Here is a 21,682-nt window from a genome sequence, read left to right as displayed (position 1 = left end):
GCACCCAAAAGCAGCTTCCACTCCATGATACAGACCCTCTGAAGAAATGAATGCCAATATCCACTATCAGCCTCAAAAGAACGCTGCCAGAGGTGTAACTCCTAATAGTTGCAAACCAGGAACACCTAATGTCATCCACAGGAGAGAAGTAGTATTCAGATGCACACAATGAACCAGAGGCAATTAAAAAAAAACCACATACACACCAACAAAACCCATGATAGAGTCAAATGGATGGATCTGGCAGACATGGTACTGAGGGAAGGAAGACAGACAGACACAAAAGGCACAGGGCTCCAAACAGGCTTTCTGCTGAAAGAAAGCCTGGGTTTCTCTAGAAAACGTATGTATGAGCTGATAGCCAGAAAGCTACTCTACTTGGTCAGCCTACAGGGTTCAGTTGAGTAAGTCGCACACCCCAAATCCATACACTTGGCTGTGTTTAACTCTTTACACAGCAGAGAAGCTATGTGTGCAAAATAAGTGTCAGGTTGTTACAACAAGATTATAAAAATCTTCATCACTGGATATCTGTACCCTGGTGAAGTACATTTGCTGTAAAAATGCTCTCCATTTGCTGAGCTAAAACTCAACATTAAAGTGACTGGGCAGTTTCTCTCTTCACCCGTATTGTAACATCAAATGTATCATCTGTAAAATGACAGAATGTTTCTGGCTTGCATTCCCGAACTCCAATTTATTTCACTTGACCTCCTCATATGGCAACTGCTGTCCTATGACCTCACATGCCCTGATAGCTGGTCACCATCTACAGGGATACTGGGTGGCCTGGCTCTGGGATTTTGACTGTCACTATGTTCTGGCATTGCTTCAAACCACGCTCACATAAACTCCATCCAGGCTCCCTTAAGCCAGGCCACCCAAGCCTTTCCTGAGCAGCAGAGTCCCCGAACCCCCGGCGCCCGCCGCAGGCCGAGAGGCTAGACCCGCCCCAGGGAATCAGCGCAAACTCTCCCTCCGCTTCCGGGTTTGGATTTCCCGCGAGCTGGGACACGTGACCAGGATGCGCAGCAAAGCGCGGGACACCGAGTCCCCCGCCTGCGTTCGCCAGGACCTCGCGGACCCGTGCGGGCCCGGGCGGAAACCCCGCGCCGCCACCGCCGCCACCGCCGCCGCCGCCACGAGCGCTCTAGGCCCACGCGCCGCCCGAGTTTACCTGGAAGTAGGAACACTAGCTGCCTGGCAGCCAAGTCCCCGCGGTCCCGGCCTCCGGCCATGGCGCGCGCTGCCGGAAGTGGCGCCGAGGGACCCGCCAGCCCGGGCCACTAGCCTGCCTCCGTTTCCGGGCCCGCCCGCTCGGCTTCCTTTTTGAAATCTGCGCGGGCCCTGTTGTCAGTGTAGGCCGTGGAGCACCGGGGCTTTCTCACGCTCCCTCTACGGGTGCTGCTCGTGCGTGCATTTCACACACTGAGGTTCCTAATGCAGGCGAGCAGTCTTCAAATTGGGTTTGGACCAATTTGATAGTTAAGGTAGTACTTTTTATTTTTATTTATGTGTATGAGTACACTGTAGCTATACAGATGGCTATAAGCCATCATGTGTGTGGCTGCTGGGAATTGAACTCAGGACCTCTGCTGGCCCCTGCTTGCTCTGGCGTAAGTCACTATAGCTGTCTTCAGATGCACCAGAAGAGGGCGTCCGATCTCATTATGGATGACTGTGAGCCACCATGTGGTTGCTGGGATCCGAACTCAGGGCCTTCGGAAGAGCAATCAGTGCTCTTATCCACTGAGCCATCTCTCCAGCCCCAAGGTAACTCTTTTTTTAGAATCAACCCAAAATATGTTTATAACTTGGGCTTCAACATACGAATTTGTTATTTAGGATAAATCTTTTTCTTTTAAGTTTTTTTTATTGATTTAAGTTTTATTGCCTTATGATGAGAAAAGATACATAATTTCAGTTTATCTGAATTTGTTAACATTTAAAAACATTTTAAGTAAATATAATTACATCACATTCTTCTTTCCCTTTTGTACCCCAACTCCTCCCAGAGACCTCCCCTTCAATACCTGCAATACTTTTTGTTTGTTTTTATTTTGTCATATTCTTTAAAATTTATAAAATATTGTAACAATAAAAGTATTATAAAAGTTGTTTGATATAAAACAATCAATTACACAGTCTTACATAGATGCTTGTCTGCAACAATACTGAAAATACATGTTTTTCTCAATATAAATTTTAAATAACTCCAAACATATTAGCTGTATATTTTAAAGTAATACATCACTACTAGTTTTTTTTTAATGAGCATAAATAGATAAAGTCTTTCTGTTTGTTTGTTTTGTTTTGTTTTTAGTAGAGCTTAAAATCTTGGCTCTTACTGTGGTACACTCCCAAAATAAGAACAATTTTTAGACACTGGAGTTCACTGTAATAAGGCTGTACTTAAATCTTTATATTAGTAACAAGACTTAGTTTGGGTGTGGTTTGGATTTGACACAGGGTCCACCACCTAGCCGAGACTGACCTTCAAAGTATGACGTCCTGGCTGGCTTTGAATACTGGACCAGGAACCTCCCAAGTGCTGGAATGGTCTTGAGCAAAAGTCTTGTTGCCTAGGGCCCACCTAGGGACTATAGAAAAAGTAGTTAGGCCCTGACTAGACAGATGGAGAGGGGGCTCACCTTTCAAAGGGCCAGCTGACTATCAGGGACAGAAGCTTGTTCTCAAATGTTCTTCCTGGGTAGAACATGCCCTTTATGTTCTTTGTTATCCAGTCTAGTGGTGTTTTGTATTTTTTTGTAGAAGGAGCAATGTGAGACATAGGCAACATAAATGTGGAGGTCCGAGTTATAGTATAAAGGTGGCCAAAGCTTTTGAGAAATGACATAGAGCAGCCCAGGTCTGGATCTTAAGACATATGCTGAGATTTCCTCATTAGGCATGAAGCCCTTAAAAATACCCACCTCTGACAGACCATTCTAAGACCATGAATAAATAAGACCATGCAGGAACATTTCATGATTTTCTCAGACAAAAGCAAGATCAGTGTCATTCGTGCAGTCCACAGTCCCAGCACTTGGCCACAGTGAGAACTGCTGCTTACCCAGTACAGCTCTATTGTGCTAGTGTCCCCTAGCTGTGGATGAGAGTCATGAAGATGAGGCAGGATACGAAGACAGAAGAGGACCCTGAGGGAAAGAGTCCCCCTAGGACTGGCTTTACTTTTCATGCTGGCTGAGAATTAAGAAGTTTGAGTCAATTGGACCATCAAGATGGCTCAGTAGGCAAAGGTATTACAGGATTAACATGCCCAGCCACAGAGAATCACTGCACACTGAGAGATTAATAAAGGAAATGTGTGTGTGTGTGTGTGTGTGTGACTAATGCTCAAAGAGGAGGCCTTGTATAGAAGGTGTTGTTAACTTATATACATTTTAGGCTTATGCATTTCACTTAGGCTATCATCCATCAATCTTTCAGGTTCCAGCCCCAGGTTAAACAGAAACGAGAGACTACAGGTCTGGTGGCTTGCTTGGGCAGATGGGAGATTTGCCAGAGTTGTTTAAGTACACTGGTGTTCCTTTTGTTCTTGCCCCCCTGGCAGAATTATGCTTTTCCTGATGAGAGCACAGAGAACTTAAGGACAGACTAGGACCTAATGATGGTTGTGACCCTGTGCTACTCCCTGGAGCTACCCCTCAGAGGCATGTTCTTAGATATGGGGATCCGCCTAATAGCTAGTTGTAAACCTTGTGATGGAGTTGAGCCTAACTGGAAATAAGTCTTGATGACCAAGTGTCAGCAGAAACGTTCTCAGTGATCCTAAACATCAACTGTGGTGCAGAATTGTCGGTCCCAGGTCCTAACAAGCCTAGTGAAGGCACTTATCTCCCGGTCATAGAGGCAGCTATGACCTTTAGCTAAATTCTACTTTCTGTAACTTAGTGTTTGCTAAGCCAGCTTATTAGCTAATACATTGTAACATTGATTTATTACTTTGAGGCTCTCCTGAGTTCAATGACCATCCAAATGATAGAGCAGGAGTGATCTGACTCCTGAAAGTTGACCTTTAACCCCAACACATGTGCTGTGACATGGGCACATGCTAAAGGCCAGTGAACTTTAATACTATGAGTCTTTTAGCCAGCATTTTGCTCAATAACAAAACTAGGAAATGGCATTTAAAGTGAAAATGGTGAAGCTTCTGCAAGCCACGGATCAGTCTCTTGTTAAGAGTCTTGTGACTCCTATTGATGACTAAAGACCCATATTCCTGAAAGCTTTATCTCTCTTCACTGGTTCATCAGATACCTCTAATGCAATTCAACTAGTAAGAGAATAATTTTTCACACATTTGTGGTTTGTGTGTGTGTGCATGTGTGAGTACATATGTGTACAGGTGTGCATGCACTTATGAATGTTTACATGTAGAGACCCAAAGTTGGCATTAAGTATATTCCTCAGTTGCTCTGCAGTTTATTTACTTATGGGTAAGCTCTTACTGAACCCAAGACTCATTAGACAGCCTGCTCTGAGGACCCCTTCTGTTTGCCCCTAGAGTGCTGGCATTACAAGTGGCTGCTATGAATGCTCAGCTTTCTACATGTGTTCTGAGAATCAGAAGTCTGGTCTCATGCTTGTATGATAAGCAGTTTATCCATTTTGCCATCTCCCAGCATAAAGATTATTTTTTAAACACTTGTAATTTCTCTACTTTGAGCATAAAAATGATATGTTTGTTGTTGTTATTGTTTTAAAATGTCTTCATCAAGTTTCTAGCCAGAGCAAATCAGCCTGGCTGATTTCGTATTATGATCATATCCAGGCTCTATGATTTGTTACAAGTGAAATTTATGCTGTTTTGGAGCTGTGAAGATTTTAAAAGGATATAATATTTAAACTGTGAAAGGTTGCCCCTGTATTTATGACCCTAAATATTAGTCCCTAAACTTTAACAATGATCAACTATGTTGTCTAAAAAATAATTAGATGGGGTTGAAGAGATGGATTAACTGGTAATTGAGTATCTGTATCCAGTTCCCAGCATAAATGGAAAAGCAAAGTGCAGTGGTGGCACCTTAATCCCAGAGTGGAGGGTAGACCCAAGACAGGAGCATCTCTGGGACTTGTTCTCACAGTGAGCTCCATCCAGGGTCACTGAGAGACCCTGGCAGAGACTAGTGAGGAAGACATCCGACAGTGACTTTTGGGCTCTACATGAGTACATGCACCCTTGCACATACATGCCCCATGCTCATCCAACACACACACACACAAAGGGGACTTTGTAGACAGGAACTCTGTGTACATGCTTCTGCTTTAAAATGCTGTGAGATTTCAAGAAGCATGAGGAGACCTGAGAGTTAAGCATTATGCTAAAAGGGAACTAACTACCTTACTGTTGAATATATGTCCAAAATGCTCATCCTGGTAAGTACAGGGTTACAGAAAGGAAGTGAGGCATGGCATAAGCTTTAGAATAAGAGACAAAGCATTAATTTCAGGTTTTCATAGAATTCTAAAGGTATGCAAAATAACCCACTGGCTAAGACAGACTGAAAGAGAGAGTAAATGTCCGGCTAGTCCTCACTGAATTCTTGTGAAAGCTTTGTTCACATGCTATTTGTATGACATCACTCCAGGTGAAACTGCTTTTTTAAAAAAATTATTTTTGATATCAGATGTGTGTTCTGTGATCCGACACAAATGACATTTCTAGAGTAGCTGTTGTTACAGGACCCCACCCATTAGCAAACTGATGCCGCAATGGGAGCATCATGTAGGCTGCGAAACTCAGCACATCCTATCACCAGTCAAAAGGAAAACAAAGACCTAATCCACCCAAGACCATAGTTCTGGGAAAGGCTCTACATGTACTAACCTTGCTTTTTGGCTTTTGTAGTTCTGCTTCTAGCTGAATGTTCTTGCTAACTGAGGTATGTCAACCGAAGATATGATTTTGTTATTAAAAGCTCACTCTGAGAAACCTCAGTGTCACACTGGGATCCCAAACACTCAGTATAATTGCCAGTTGGCTAATGAAGACTTGGCTTAAACCCATACCAGAATGGTCTAATCTTGTGGAAGGATGCCCCACAATAGTAACCATGCACAACATGAACAGATTCCTACCATTTTCTCTAGAAATAATTTCTCTACTAAGAATCTTATCCAAAACCTGCAGCTGCTTCATATATGCCCTGTATAGCAATCCAGCCTGGGTTTTCTGATGAAGGATGTTGCAGGGAATTTGATCACATTGTGAAACCTGAGATTGTGTTATTTTCTAGCGAAAAACTGCTTTTAGTTGTTGTGTGGTTCAACCTTAGCATATGCCTTTAATCCAAGACCTTTCTTCTTGAATATTGTAAACAGGACTAAATAAAGTCATCCATAGGTCAAGAGGCAGAGCAAACACCCAGTTGACAGGAAGTAAAATAGGATTATTAAGAAAAAAAACCATGGAGATTAAGAGGGAGTCAGAAGGACTGATAGAGAAACGCACAGAAAGTAGAAGGGGGGACATTTGATTTGAAAGAAGTTTTATGGAGACTTCATGAGGGGGGCATTCATTCATTCTGGCACAACTGAGGATGAAGGTCAGCTGGGTGCTTGTTCTGCCTTTCAGAGCAAGCAGGATTTTACTCCAACATCTGGCTCCCAAGTCTTCAATAGTAAAATTGAATGACTGAGATTTTGTTAAAAAGCAAAAACAAACAAATGAAAAAACAAAAACCGAAGGACACAAAGGCAGGACAGATATCACAAGGTCTAATCCTGTTAGAAGTTTCCAGGCAGGAAATAAATGAGATGTCTCAAGCAGATAATACCCCTGGCCAGCAGCAGAGCCAGCTCTATAGTTAACTTTATTCCCCAAACTGAGTGGCCTCCAGGAGAAAAAGGATCAGGGACCAGTATGTGGATCTTACTTTTTCTCCTTGATTTTATGTTGTAAAGCAGCCAAACCCGAGATATATCTTCTGAGCTCCTTTACTACTTCATCTTCCATGCTGGATAAGGAGGTTCAGCAGACACATATATATTTTGCCCAGATTAGCAATAGTAAACCTGTAAATTGTAACCAGTGACTCATTTGTAAACATCAGTTCATTCCTCCAGGATGGACTGCCAGGAGTAAACTGTAGCTCTTTATCCAATCTTGTAGAGCCAGATAAAGAATGGACCCTAGAAAAGGAATGTACAGTGTACGCTGGCTGCTCTGATGACATCATTTTAAATCTTAAATTATATGCATATGTAAATCTGTTTTTCTTAAAGACTGTAACAGTGGGGCTGGAGAGACATTACAGCAGTTAAGAGCGCTTGCTGCTCTTGCAGAAGACGAGAGTTTGGTTCCCAGGACCCACATTGAGCAGATGACACATGCCTGTAATTCTAGCCCTAGTGATCCAATACCTACTTCCAGCCTCTGCAGGCATCTCCCCCCACCACCGCCAGCCACAGTTATGATCTTACAAACCAGTACCTAAATGCCTTGTGTTCAATTTGCTCTTAATATTTTGACATTATTCCAAATCCTTCAGGTTTCTATCCTTTACACTAGGAGAAAAGACTGATTTGATTCACAACTTAATAATGAATTAGGATGTTTAGTTTCTGAGCAGTCACAAGGGCTGCAGGATCATTTTATTGTATATACTGGACAGCATAAGCAGCGCCATTGTTGACTTACTGGACACTTATGGCAGAAGGCCATTTGGGAGCTAATGACTTTAAACAGGAAACCCCCATTAGGATGCTAATCAAAGGCCAATGTATATACAACACACTCCACCTTCATGACAGCTGTCATGCCGTAAAAATACTGTAGGGCTGGAGAGCCAGTCGGAATGTGGAACATGTGGACTTCGGTGGCACTGGTTCTGACAGGCTGCACAGCCCTTACTCCAACTTCACAGGTTTGATATTAAAAGCTTAGGCATGCTCCCAGTTGGTAAATTTGATAATAGATTTCTCTTCATTATCCCTATACCAATCTTCATCTGTATTAGTTTTTAGAAAATATTACAGATTTTGGAACTTTAATGTTTTGAGAGATTTTACAAATTATTTACATGATTATACATCTGAAAACGGGTCTTTTGGACTGTTAAACTGCTGTGGTGGCATGGCCCCTATAGACAGACTCATGTGTTTGAATGCTTGGCCCATGGGGAATGGCACTATTAGGTATGGACTTGTTGTTGGAGTAGGTGTGACTTTGTTAGAAGAAGTGTGTCACTGTGTAGGTGGGCTTTGATGTCTCCTATGCTCAAGCTACAGTGAGACACACAGTCTCCTGCTGTCTGGAGATCAAGATGTAGAGCTTTCACTTCTCCATGTCTGCCTGCACGCTGTCTTGCTTCTTGCCATGATGATAATGGACTGAACCTCTGAAACCGTAAGCCAGCCCCAATTAAATGTTTTCCTTTAAAAGAGTTGCCTTGGTCATGGTGTCTTTTCACAGCAATGGAAACCCTAAGACAATGCCCTTTAAAAACTCAACATTTTCCATTATAGTTTTAAGTGTGTGTGTGTGGGTTTTTTTCCTACTAAGGAAATATCTTTAGACTTACCATCAAGTGGATTCAAGTGCCCTGTGGGCAAGTCTGTGGAGATATTTTCTTGATTAGTGATTGATGTGTATGTGTATTGTGGGGCAGCCCATTGTGGATGGTGCCACCCTGGGTAGGTGGTCCTGGATTATATAGAAAGCAGGCTGAGAAAGCCACAAGGAGCAATCCAGTAAGCAGTATAGACTCTGCTTCAGTTCCTGCCTCCAGGTTCCTGCCTTGAGTACCTGACTTGACTTCTCTCAGTGATAGACTGTGACCTCAGAGGTGTAAGCTTATAAATCCTTTCCTTCCTAAGCTAGTTTTGGTTAGCATTTTATCACATCAATATAAAAAAAAGCTAAGACATGGGTTATATATTTAATAACATAGATATGTATATGATTATATATATGTATATGTATGCATGTATATGTATAAAATTTTCAAACTGACAAGCATGACCTAGCTCCCAAATAGTAGTCATTATTCTTCAAGAGTGGAACAGGCTGTCACAAAGGCAACATCATCTATATTGATGATATCTTAATTAAAATTAAAAATAAACATCACAGAATTTCTTTAGTTTCTCTCTGTTTGGAGACTTGAAGTGCTGGCCTCCTCATAGCATGGCACATGGCTATGTATTTAAAACCAAGGCCAGTTTTTAAACCACAGCAAGCCATATCCTTAACTTGTCAAAAGAGACAGGATGATACGTACATTTTAAACAACAGTTGTATGGTGTGGTAACAACTTTTAGGAGAGAACACCCTGGTTCTGATTTTCATGGAGAAACAAGAGAAAGGGAACACACTTGAACTGCAGCTGGAGACATTTAGATGAGACATCAGGAATGACGTTATGTATCTGCAAGACACGAGACAGCCTGGGGATTTCGAGACCAAGAATGTATGGAAGCAGCCTTGCTCCTATCAGTGTTGGAAGTGCAAAGGGTCATCCATGTCATACATGAACCTTTGAAATTGAGGTTCTGTCTGCCCACAGGTATGGAGAGCTTAGCTGTTCCTGAGAATCCAGAGCAAGGCAGAGAGGACAGTTAGACTAGAACAAGGAAGCCTAGTGCTCTATCTTCAAGAGCCCATCCTGCTGTAAAGAGCAGTTGGTACTCCAGCAGGACCAACAGAAAGGCTTGGAATGTAGGGATCATCTATAGTCCAGTGCTTTTTCTCCATTGTTGATAAGCATCTACAGACACACTGTCAAGTTTCATGGCGAGTAAGGTACTCTTTAGTGTAAATATTAAAAGATATCATTGTTCATTCTTATATGGGAGAAGAGTTATACAAAGAAAATAATTAGGAAAGTACAACAGAACACAGTCATGAACCCTCTGGTGAAGAAAAGCAACAGCAGGAGGGCTAGGTCTGTCTCAGAAGAGGAGAGATGTTTCAGGAGACTACGGTGGAGAGATTTGAACAGTTATGGAGGGTTGAGAGGGTCTTGCAGATGTTGCCTCTATGTGGTGAAACCCCAAGGAGGGAGGTTTATGAAGAGTAAAGAGTGTATCACATGGAGAAGCTGACTTCAGTCTACATGTGTGAGAGAACAGGGAGGTGATAAACTGAATAACTAGTGGTGTGTGGTCTCAGAATTCTTTGAAAGTCAGCCAGGAATGTCTGGATTTGAGGATGAAGGGGAAAAGAGCCATGTGTGCTTTGGGGTAGGGTGGGGTATACTGAAAATCCTGTTATATATTTGTTTGGCAGAAATCCCCCCAAAAAGTTCAGGTATTTTCATAAAGGTTTGGTATATAATAAAAGATCAGCCTCTCCTTCCAGTTTTATGTATCAAAATGTGGTGGTTGACCTAGTGTGCTTAAATTGCTACTCTGGTATTTTAGAGAATGCTTAAGAAAAAATGTCTAGGTAAAATAAGACAGGCTAGCCTCCTCCTCACCCAGCTGTGCTGACCTGGAACCATCACCAGATGGCCATGTTGACCTTGGTCTCCCCCCTAAACCCTTTCCTCAGCTTTGATCCTGTTTGGTGTTTTCACTGCAAGGGTAACAGCTGCAGCCAGAAATGCTGGTACCCCAGACTTCTTAGCTGTGGAATCATTTGTGGCTTTGTTTCAAACACCCAATATAATGCTTACAATAGGCCATGAGCCATTGGAAAGGGACTTGGGAGGAGCACAGGGTGTTGTCTCCATGCACCAGGGCAGCTGGTCTAACAGAACTCAGAAATCAGTCCTTTCTTTCTCTCTAGGTTGCCGTGTCTTTAGGTTTCACTTTAAAGGAGGGATTAAGCTGGATAAATGTAAAACAAACTCACATAAAAGGACCTTTATTTGTATATAAGCTAGATGCTAGCCTGACATTCTAGGGTAATTTAGATCCCCATGGCAGCTGAGTAGGAAAATTTAGTTGCCTGAAGATAAAGAAGTCTCTGGGGACTAAACCAGTTCTACAAGTTGAGCACATTTGGACCAATCACGCAATTTAGCCATGGAGAAGAGAAGCTGCACAGTAAGTACAGTGTGCAGTGCTTAGACTTGCAGGCCCTGGTGTCTGTGGAACACTAGTGGACTTGAAGAATTCCCTGGAGTAAGAATTTCTCATCAGACTACTTAAATCAATAGTTTCAACCCCAAAGGAAGTCGTGAGGACATTTGTCCACACAAGTAGATTCGAAGGTGAAACAGTTTTGGTCCCATCCTAAGAGGAGTTTTCATGTTCAGTGTGGCTGCAGTAGCAGGAGGGCTTGCCTCTTCATTGACATTAAGAACATAAAATAGAAGTCTTTCTTTATGTTCTGCCCATGTTGTCTCAGATCATATGCTCATACTTGATGTAATCTCAGCAGATGGGACTACCTTTGACTTGAATGAAGCAAATTTTGTCCTGGGGAACGCCAGTAGAGCCAACTGTTCCCAAACTATGGGAAATAGAAACAAGTTCCTGAAATGCTTGCTTCTTTGAGGACTAATGAATGATATTCAGATAGCAGGCATTGTTTATGACACTCATCTCACATCTGTACTGGGAGAACAGAACATGAATCAGGCATACTTCTTCAAGAACTATGGGGATTGGTGACCATAGCAAATGCACAAATCATGAACTCACTGCCTGGGATTGGAGATGAATGAAAAGTCAAGAAATATATTTTGAATTCAGTTCCCAGCATTCATATAGCAGCTCAGTACATCTGTAACTCCAGTTCCAAGGGATCCAACACACTCTTTTGGTTCCCAGGGGTACCTGGCATGTCATGTGTGCAGCAAACATACTGGCCCTGCCTACATCCTGCCACATGACCTGTTACCTCTCAGTCTCTAGTCTTAGCTCCTCCCTTCTCCATGTCCAGCTGTTGACTCCTCATGCCTGAGATTCCTTCCTAGAGTCCCTATCTCTGCTGGAAGTTCTGCCTCTCCTCTCTTGCCTCAGCTGTTGACTGTTTAGCTCTTTATTTAACCTACCAGAAGGTGATAGAGGACAATGTGTACAAAATATGGAGGCAGGAGATGCTTTATAAAAATGATAATACCAAACAAAGCCTGGGCTGTAATCAGATCTCTGCCATTACATAAATCAGCCTTTGGATCAAAGACAATCTTTACACAGGACACAAAAAGATTATCCCAATATAATTTAACACAAGGGAAGACAAAAATCTTCATGGTCTCCAATGAGTCCGTCCAGACCCAAAAGGCTTTTTGCCTCACCCTTTTTCTGCTACCAGCTTGAGTGTCCTGCCCTGACGCCTGTCAGGCTAAGGAAATATTGCTCCCTGGGATTTGAGAAAACAGAAATGAGAGCCTCTCCCAACTCTTTCCTATGAAACACTAATGAGAGAATTCTCACCTTCTAAAGTGAGTTCCAAGATTGTCCTCAGAGAGGTGTTCCTCCACTGTCCACATCCATAAGTAAGGGAATGTTCCCATGTCAGAAGACACAACCAAAGTGCCATAACCTCCCAAGACACAGGGCAATGCGCTCAATGAATATCAGATTAAGAGTTCTTTATTTGCCCTAAGTCAAGAGCAACTTCATGCCACGAATAACTTTTGACCTTGAATCTAGACAGGAGGGGGTTTATAAAGCCCCAACTGTAATTATATCACACCAGAGGTCGGCTGGGAAGGACAACATGGGCAGAAATTTCAAAAGTTCCACTTCAGTTGACAATTTGTCTTATGTTGTAAAACAGTGGGCTTCCCTAGGCAGCAGGTGCGGCTGCAGGAAGATGTTCTCCCAGCCAGATGTGGTCAGCAGGGTTGGCACACAGTTGTATCAGCTAAAGCTAGGACAAAATGGAGTTACTTTGGACAGTTTACAAAGGAAAGTCTGAGCAGCAGGCTGTGCTATGCTCCACTCAGGTGATTACCATCAGCTCATATCCTGTTGCCTCCAACCAGACTTCTGCCTGGTTGTCCATAAAAACAGTTTTGGTGTCCTACTGGAATCCAGGCATAGGTCTCTACTTAGCTGCTGTCTTAGTTAGGGTTTTACTGCTGTGAACAGACACCATGACCAAGGCAACTCTTATAAGGACATTTAATTGGGGCTGGCTTACAGGTTCAGAGGTTCAGTCCATTATTATCAAGGTGGGAGCATGGCAGCACCCAGGCAGGCATGCTGCCAGAGGAGCTGAGAGTTCTACATCTTCATCTGAAGGCTGCTAGTGGAAGACTGACTTCCAAGCAGCTAGGATAAGGATCTTAAAGCCAATACCCACAGTGACACACCTACTCCAACAAGGCCACACCTACTCCAACAGGGCTGCATCATCTATTAGTGCCATTCCCTGGACTGAGCATATGCAAATCATCATGGTTGCCTCCACCACCTCACTTCTTACCCAGACTTCCCACATCCTCCTCCAGAGTCTATCCTGGTAACTGTGAAAAGCTTTTCTGAAACCCCCAAGATTTAGCCTGGGTCTCACAACCAGTACACCAGCTTAGTCTGGCCTCCCTGCCTTCACTGCAAAGCTATAGCAGGGTAGCTGTACTATGAAGGTGTCATATTGCCCTGGCTTTTGTCAGTTGTTTGCTTACACTGGTCTTTAGCCATTTGGTTGTCCCTAGATGTTCTTGATATGGCAGGTATTGGGGAGGTAGGCCTATCCTAGATGTTCCTGGTGCAATATGCCTCTAATGGACAGCCTTTGGATGGACAGTGGAACTCAGCAAACAGTGCAAGACTCCCAGTACCTGTATGTGGCCCAGAGGACTTGGCAGGCAGGGAATTGGGTGAAGGGAAGGGATCTGACCTGTGTGTTTCTAGTTCTGCAGGTCTGGTGAAGGCAGGGTGAGAGGTCAAGTGGACAATAGAATTCTGGGGGGACAGCACACAGCTCAGAGCAGCCAAGTGTGTCCCTGAGGACTTGACAAACAGGTCCCATCCCTGTTTTAAATAAATATTTCACATAACTGACTCAAAGAAATTTTATTTAAGTATGATGCCAAGCTGTTGGACACATTGTACAAAACCAATTGATTAGGAAGTTTATGAACTAAGCAGAGGAATTTTCAAGCAGTTAACAGGGCACATGGACCCCGTACCTTAGCCTCAGTTACCATTGTCTGTCTTGTATAGTCTGTTTGGAATCACTGTTGTCTCAATCACACTCATTTCAATAGTATGGAAGTCTAAAAGATAAAGATGTATTTGGTGTCTTTCCTTTCGTGTGTGTGTGTGTGTGTGTGTGTGTGTGTGTGTGTGTGTGTGTGTGTATGGAGACATGTGAGTGTGCCATTACATGTGGAGGTCAGAGGACAGTATGAGAGGTTAGACTCTCCTTTTGTCCTGTTTGAGTCAAGGGTCAGTTCCTCGTTCTATCTGTCAGGATAACAGCCCACAGAATTCTAGATGATCCGTTGTCTCCTCTTGTCTTCCTGAAGAAGCACTGAGATTACAGATGTTCACCACTGTATCTAGTTTCTCTGTGGATTTTAGGGATCCCAACTCAGAAGTCCAGCTCATGCAGCCATAGTGTTATCTACTAAACTAACTCCCAGCCTAGGATACAGACTTACAAAGAACTCCCAAATATACAATTCTATTATTACATTGAGTACAATAAAAAGGAATTCTATAATTCTATTATTTAGTCCATGCTCAATTACTCTGATTTTTCTCATGTATAGGAATTTTTAAAAGTCTACTAATTCACAAAATAGGATCAGTATGCCATGTTTGGTGCATAAAAGTTCCCCTTTCTATCTCTTTCATATCGCTTGTTGACTGTATTATTGTGGTGGTTTGAGTAGCTCTGGGCCCCATAGATTCATGTGTTTGAATGCTTGGTCACATGGAGTGTCACTATTAGGAGGTGCAGCCGTATTACAGTAGGTGTGGCCTTGTTGGAGAAAGTGTGTCACTATATAGGTGGACTTTGAGGTCTCCTGTGAGGACTCAAAAGCTCTGCCTAGTGTGGAATCAGAGCCTTCTCCTGGCACCTGCTGAAGCCAGTCTGCTTCCACTGCCTTCTGAAGAGATGTAGAACTCTAGGCTCCTCCAGAACTAAATCTGTCGGCAAGACGCCATGCTTCACACCATGATGATAATGGACTAAACCTCTAAAACTGTAAGACAACCTCAATTAAATGTTTTCCTTTATTAAGAGTTACCTTGGTCATGGTGTCTCTTTACAGAAATAAAAGTAAGACACTCATCAACACCATTAGTCCAATAGCTCACTGCTCTCTTTACTAGGAACACCCATTGAGCTGCCAGAGGAAGACCTGGCCTTTGATTTGGAGGCAGAGGCAGGCAGATTTCTATGAGTTTGAGGCCAGCCTGGTCTACAGAGCAACTTCTAGGACATCCAGGGCTACACAGAAAAATTCTGCATTGGATCCATCTCCCCCCACACACACCAAAAGTAAAATGGTCAGAGCATTTTCAGGTACTTGTGCAGTTACTAATGTGCTGCAACTAGTCCTGGTACCTGTATTCTTTAAGAAGCTTCCCCTTGGGTCAGTACTTAGAAGTGGAACTCCATCAGATGTAGGTCATGTTGCCAACTAGATTCTGTGCTAAATTGTTTTCCAAAGCAGTTATAGAAGTTTTCTCTCCAACAATATACATTGTTATAATTTTTACTTTTGTGTGTATGTATGTGAAATGTGTACTACAGAAGACATCAGATTCCTGGAGCATACATCTTCTCTAAGAGCAACAAAGGCCATGACCAAGCAATGTTTCCTGCACCGCAACCAGCCATCTTTAACTGATCTCTCTCTCACAGTCAGCCTCATTCTCTGTTGCCAATCCAAACAATGATTACTTAACAATTAGTGTTGTTTGGGAGAGAAGAGCAAAGTTTTGAACGGAGAAGATGAGTGAATAGAAAGTAAGGACAATAAGAGACAGTTGTCTCTCTGTCTAGAACCATCAACCCCAGCTCAGCTCCCTCTTCCCTGGGCATGTGGTGGAGAAGGGGCTAGCAAGCAAGGTTTAAAGGCCAACTGGATGAAAACTTCACCAAGTCTCCCTAATGACTTCAGCAAAGTTGAGAGCTTCCCTCCTCCATTACAGGTGCCTTGCTCAGAACAAAACTGCAGACTTCATTGAGTCCCTCTAATCATTTGTTTTCTATCCCTTTAAGTCATGAAGCTGTGGAAGCTGTGAGCCATTTAGGAATAGTCACACTTTTTTCTTCATCTGTGTTTCCCCAGGTCCAAGCAAGGATCAACATCAGGGCTGATTGAGTGCACGTCATTGAAAGCATCTATACATTTCAAGTTATCTTTGTCTACTCCTTCCACCCAGAGAGAACCTATCTACTACAGCAGTTTACTGGGAACTTTTTTCCTAACCACAGGCAGACAGAAGGTTTTGATCAGTTGATATGTCACTCAGTCATAAATTCCATAATCTATGTCTAGAAATGCTTACATGTAGGGCTGTATATAATAAGCAGGGGAGCAAGGTGTTCCCCTGCATCAAGCTGTAAGTCAAACCATTGTGATCAAGTCATTACACCTGTAATGTTTTCTGTCATGTCTAATTACAACCCGAGCTCCCCTCAGGTTAAATGAAGCCAGCTGCCTATTTTGTTACTAAACCTTCTGGAACACAGCTGGCCAGTGTGTTTACCTACTTCTATGGCTGCTCTCATTCTGCTATTATGGACTCTAGTAATTGTCACACAAAAGATTGTGCAGTAAGCAAAGCCTATGCCATAATCTAAGCCCTCAGAAAACTTACTAATTTCTTTCTACAGTTGATAAATTAAAATTACAGAAGGAAAAATGATTTTGTTTATATGTCAGATGAATAGCATAGTCCTTTGATTTAAACTATTAAAATCATTATCAATTTTTTTAACCTCAAAATCCATTTTTTTGACCCTGCCTATTTTTAGTTGATTAGGTAAAAGAATACCATGATTGTTTAGTACTCCTGGATGCCCCTGTTACACATATGGCCCTTTAAAAATTATAGATGAAGATTCATTTCTGTCAATTGTATTAAATTGCTTATTAAGTAATATCTACATTAAATTTGTGGCCAGTGGAAAAATTATACACAGAGAAGAGTGTAATCTCCTTATTAGGTGGGGGTGGTGTCCCAGGGTTGACCTACACATGCACATGGGAGCTCAAACCATGCTTCTCCATATGCATCTCTGACTTTACTGAACAAGGCCTAGAAGCTGCTAGGGTGAGACAGTTCCCTGCCAGCTGTGTATGTGCACAGACCACAGAAGCATTGCTTGTTTTGGAAAAAAATCTGGAATAAATGATCACTAATACTTTGGCTCCTACGATGGCTATTTCACATGTTAGACTGTGATGAACTTACATTTGTGACATGAAGCTTAGTGCTCTAAGAAGACCACCAGAATGCAGGCTTTGTTGGCTTGTGTCTCCATATCCCAAAACAGTCCCCAGAATGCAATAGTCTTAGAATGTTTGTTAGGTAACTGGTGGTTTGAATAGGAATGGCATCCATAACCTCATATATTTGAATGCTTGGTCATTAAGAAGGGGTGCTACTTGACAGGAATTAGGAGGTATGGTCTTGTTGGAGTAGGTGTGGCCTTGTTGAAGGAAGAGTGTCACTAGGAGTGGGTTTGTAGTTTCAGAAGCCCAAGCCAGGCCCAGTAGCTGGTTGGCTCCCCACCCCACTGCCTGTGGACCCAGAGGTAAAATTCTCAATTCCTTCTCTCATACCATGTCTGTCATGCCTGTCACCATGCTTCCTACCATGTTGATAATAGACTAAACCCCTGAAACTGTAAATCAGCCCCAATTAAATGCTTTCCTTTCGAAGAATCGCCATTGTCATGGTGCCTCTTCACAGCAATAGGACACTGACTAACACAGTAAGCTTATTATATAAATTTCTTCACAGGTATGGAGGCTCATGAAGACAGGATTCTGAAAGTCAAAGACAGTTTAAGTGCCATGGATGTTAAAGGAGTAGCAAAGTATTACTTGGTCATTTTTAAAAAGTATGTGTTTGTGAACACATATTTAAGGTAACTTAGTGACAGTTATATACAACATAGAGTGTGGTGGTTGGAATATGCTTGGCCCATAGGAAGTGACACTATTAGGAGGTATGGCCTTGTTGGAATAGTTTGGCCTTGTTGGAGGAAATGTGTCACTGTATAGTTGGGTTTTGAGGTCTTCTAGTAAGAGTCTCCTTCTAGCTGCCTTAGGATCAAAATGTAAAATTCTTGACTCCTCTAGCACCATGTCTGCCTTCAAGCTGCCATGCTTCCTGAGATGATGATAATGGACTGAACCTCTGAAACTGTAAGCTGGCCCCAAGTAAATGTTGTCCTTTATAAGAGTCACCTTGGTCGTGGTGTTTCTTCACAGCAGTAAAACCCTAACTAAGGCATATAGTTTGAATACAGTATACAAAACCTGATGGGACAAGACTTCACTTCTGTACAAGATGTAGAAAGTGGCTACAACCTGTCAGTCTCTCTGACAATGAGAACAGGACACAAACACTATAAAGCCATCACTTGCTTCATGCCCAGGAAACAACCCAGGAAACAAAATCCATGGAGGAAGCCGTGCATTAACTACATTTTAGAACAGATCAAGCCCGATGTGATAAAGCAATACCCATGGCTGTTTTTATCCTTAGTGTCATGAAGGTTAGTCAGATCCAGTCTGTCTTTAATTATTTTGGATGACTGTGTTTGGACTGTCATAATAGAGTCAGAAGGACCATAGTGGACGAGCTAGTCTGTATGCATCAGCCTAGCCTGAGGGTATACAGATGAACACATATTGGCTGAAGGACCAGGAGATGCTCTCTAGATGTGCACTGAATCTCTGTGGAGTAAACTGTACCTTTGGACGGTAGAAGTAAGACAGTGGAGAGAGTGGAGCCTCACTTTGAGAATGTCGTACATTTTAGGAGCTTCCTGAGTCTTGAAGCTTTTGCTTGCTTTCTGTGAATTAAGGAGGGATTGTTTCCATTTGGAGCAATCAGTTATGAAGCACAGGCCTCTTCAGGTGGTAGCCCAGCAATGAACGCTGGGAAAGAAACATCAAAATGCAGAGCTGTGCCAACACTTTGAAATTTGGAGGCAGTAGGAAAGGCACAACCCTCAAAGCCTTAGCTCAAGCTGGAAACGGCTGGACTGTAAAGCCTAAAGAGGCCCCTGGCTAGTGGGAGGGTGGATCTTAGGTGAAATGCTCAGAGAAAGTTTTAGTTTGCTGGCTCTTGCATTCTAAGACATATGAGAAGAAAAACCCTGATCCTACTCGTAAAGTATTAAAAGCAGACATGACTAAGTTCTAACAAGGTTCAGCAAAACACAGGCCTTCCCAGTCCAACTTCAGTTCATACATACTCTGTCCTTTGGACACAGAAAACTGTTACTTTAAGAGTGTTAATATTATTTGCCCCAGTATTGATAATTATTTTACATGGAATAACCACTCTATAGCAGAAAAAAAGGTAAATTATTGAGAACAGTAGGTGTGATGGTTTGAATAAGAATGGTCTATATAGGCTCCTTCTTATATTTGAATGCTTAGCCATTAGGGACTGGCACTACTTGAGAAGGATTAGGAGTTATGGCCTTAATGGAAGAAGTGTGTCACTGGGGGTGCGCTTTGAGGTTTTCAGTATCTTGAGCCAGGCACAGAGTCTTTCTCTTCAGATCTATAGGAAGAACTCATAGCTACTTCTCTAGCATCCTGTCTGCCTTCATGGTACCATGCTTTCTGCCCTGATGACAGTGGACTAACCCTTTGAAACTAAGCAAACTTCAACTTTCTTTCTTTCTTTCTTTCTTCCTTCCTTCCTTCCTTTCTTTCCTTCTTTCTTTCTTTCTTTCTTTCTTTCTTTCTTTCTTTCTTTCTTTCTTTCTTTCTTTCTTTCTTTTCTTTTTGGTTTTTCAAGACAGGGTTTCTCTGTGTATCCCTGGCTGTCCTGAAACTCACTCTGTAGACCAGGCTGCCCTCGAACTCAGAAATCCACCTGCCTCTGCCTCCCAAGTACTGGGATTAAAGGTGTGTGCCACCACTGCCCAGCTCAACTTTCCTTTATAAGAGTTGCCATAGTCATGGTATCTCTTTATAGCAACAGGACAGTCACTAAGACAGTAAGACAATGTGAATCACAGTCAAAGGAAACAAATGTCAATACAAGCAGATCCACTGATAGCCAAGGATGCAACTGGTAAGCAGAAAAGTTTTTAATTATTATTAAAATGTGCAAGAATTGAGTAAGTAAGTTCAACAACATGAGAGAGGCAATTGTTAAAACTGCAAAGGCCATGGTAAGTAAGGGACATCTGACAGGATTACATAGACTGTGGGTGCCATAGAGATGTGGTAACTAAATATGTTATGGAACACTGAAACACAGAAAGGACATCAAATGAAACTAAAGAATTTTTAATAAATTGTAGTGTATCATACATGGATGTCCATGAAATACCTCTTTCCATTGCTAAGGATCTGACCAAGCTGAAGAAACTGTGTCAACAGACTGGTTCATGATGGCAACACCCAGCTACTTCTCCCTGGCATACTGAGAACTCTGTAAGCTAGCATTATTGTAGAAAAAGCCTTGCTGCACATATACTAATCCTTGGGATGTGCTCATAAAAAGAAAAAGCAGGCTAACCAACTGTTGATGGGCTTCAGAACATAGCCCTCCCTGACCTCAGTAAATCTGTAAAAATTTGTGGTCCAGACATCATTTCTGGGCCTCCTGGACTGCTTCCTGCCCAGCATGCATGCCTACTTTCTGCTTGTAAGTGTCAATAGGTCTTTGTTGTATATTCTGTTCTTTCTTTATTCTTTTTCTACCTATGCCACCATCCTAGCATAGCCAGGCCACAGACATTTCACATGAGATTTGTTAATACTGATGTGTTAGTGCACACTGTTGATAGTGACAAACATTCCTCCAAATGAAAGACATTAGCAAGAGAAGCTAGCATGGGCATATGGAAACTGTACTATGTTTGCAACTTTTCTGTAACTTAGAATGATGCTTTGAAAATGTTGTTTTAAAACATCTGTATGAAAATGTCAACTCATCTCTAGCAGTGAGGCAAGAGGAAATGAAGCAGAAAAAATATGTGAGACTAAAAATAGCCAAGGAATTTTCAAATTATTGGAAGACAGTAAGGCTCACAGATAATAAATTCAGTGACTACTAACGGGGTTGATGGAAAGAAGACATAGTAGGTGCATCAGAGTCCAGCTGCTACAGCTGAAGGTAAGGTGAAACCCTGGGAGTATTTCAAGACAAATATGTACTGCTTCAGAACAGGACAGAATGTACTAGATCAGTGGTCCTCAGCCTTTCTGATGCTGTGACCTTTTAATACAGTTCCTTACGTTGCGGTGACCCCTAACCATAAAATCATTCTTGTTGCTATTTCATAACTGTTATGAATTGTACTGTAAATATCTGATGTTTCCAATGGCCTTGGGTGATGCCTGTGAAGGGGTTGTTTGACCCCTGCCTACCCCAGGCCCCAAGGGATCGCAACCCAGGTTGAGAACCACTGCACTAAACTAATATATATTTATATATTAGAGTGAAAAGTCATATTAATTAGACACATCTCTTCAAAATAGAAGTTTATAAATGTGTGTGTGTGTGTCTATGAGTCAGACAGAGGAGAGAGAGAGATTGAGAGAGAGGGAGAGTGGACACAGATTCAGAGAGATGGAGAAAGGATGAGTGGCTATAT

General features: G+C 42.3%; 1 protein-coding gene across 3 annotated transcripts in view; it reads right to left on the bottom strand.

Moving 5' to 3' along the window:
• The window catches only part of Rnaseh2b (ribonuclease H2 subunit B), a 51,921-nt gene extending 50,615 nt beyond the window's left edge, over positions 1-1,306 (bottom strand). For all 3 annotated transcript variants that reach the window (XM_031361599.1, XM_031361597.1, XM_031361598.1), the window contains exon 1: positions 1,178-1,306. In XM_031361599.1, coding sequence (XP_031217459.1) covers positions 1,178-1,238 — 61 coding nt within the window. In that variant the 5' untranslated portion in view covers positions 1,239-1,306. The remainder of the gene's footprint in view (positions 1-1,177) is intronic.
• Between the last annotated feature and the right edge of the window lie 20,376 nt (positions 1,307-21,682).

Source organism: Mastomys coucha, unplaced genomic scaffold (assembly GCF_008632895.1).
Source record: "Mastomys coucha isolate ucsf_1 unplaced genomic scaffold, UCSF_Mcou_1 pScaffold9, whole genome shotgun sequence".
Lineage (NCBI taxonomy): Eukaryota > Metazoa > Chordata > Mammalia > Rodentia > Muridae > Mastomys > Mastomys coucha.
Note: the sequence above shows the minus strand (reverse complement) of the source record. Positions and strands in the feature narration are given on the sequence as shown.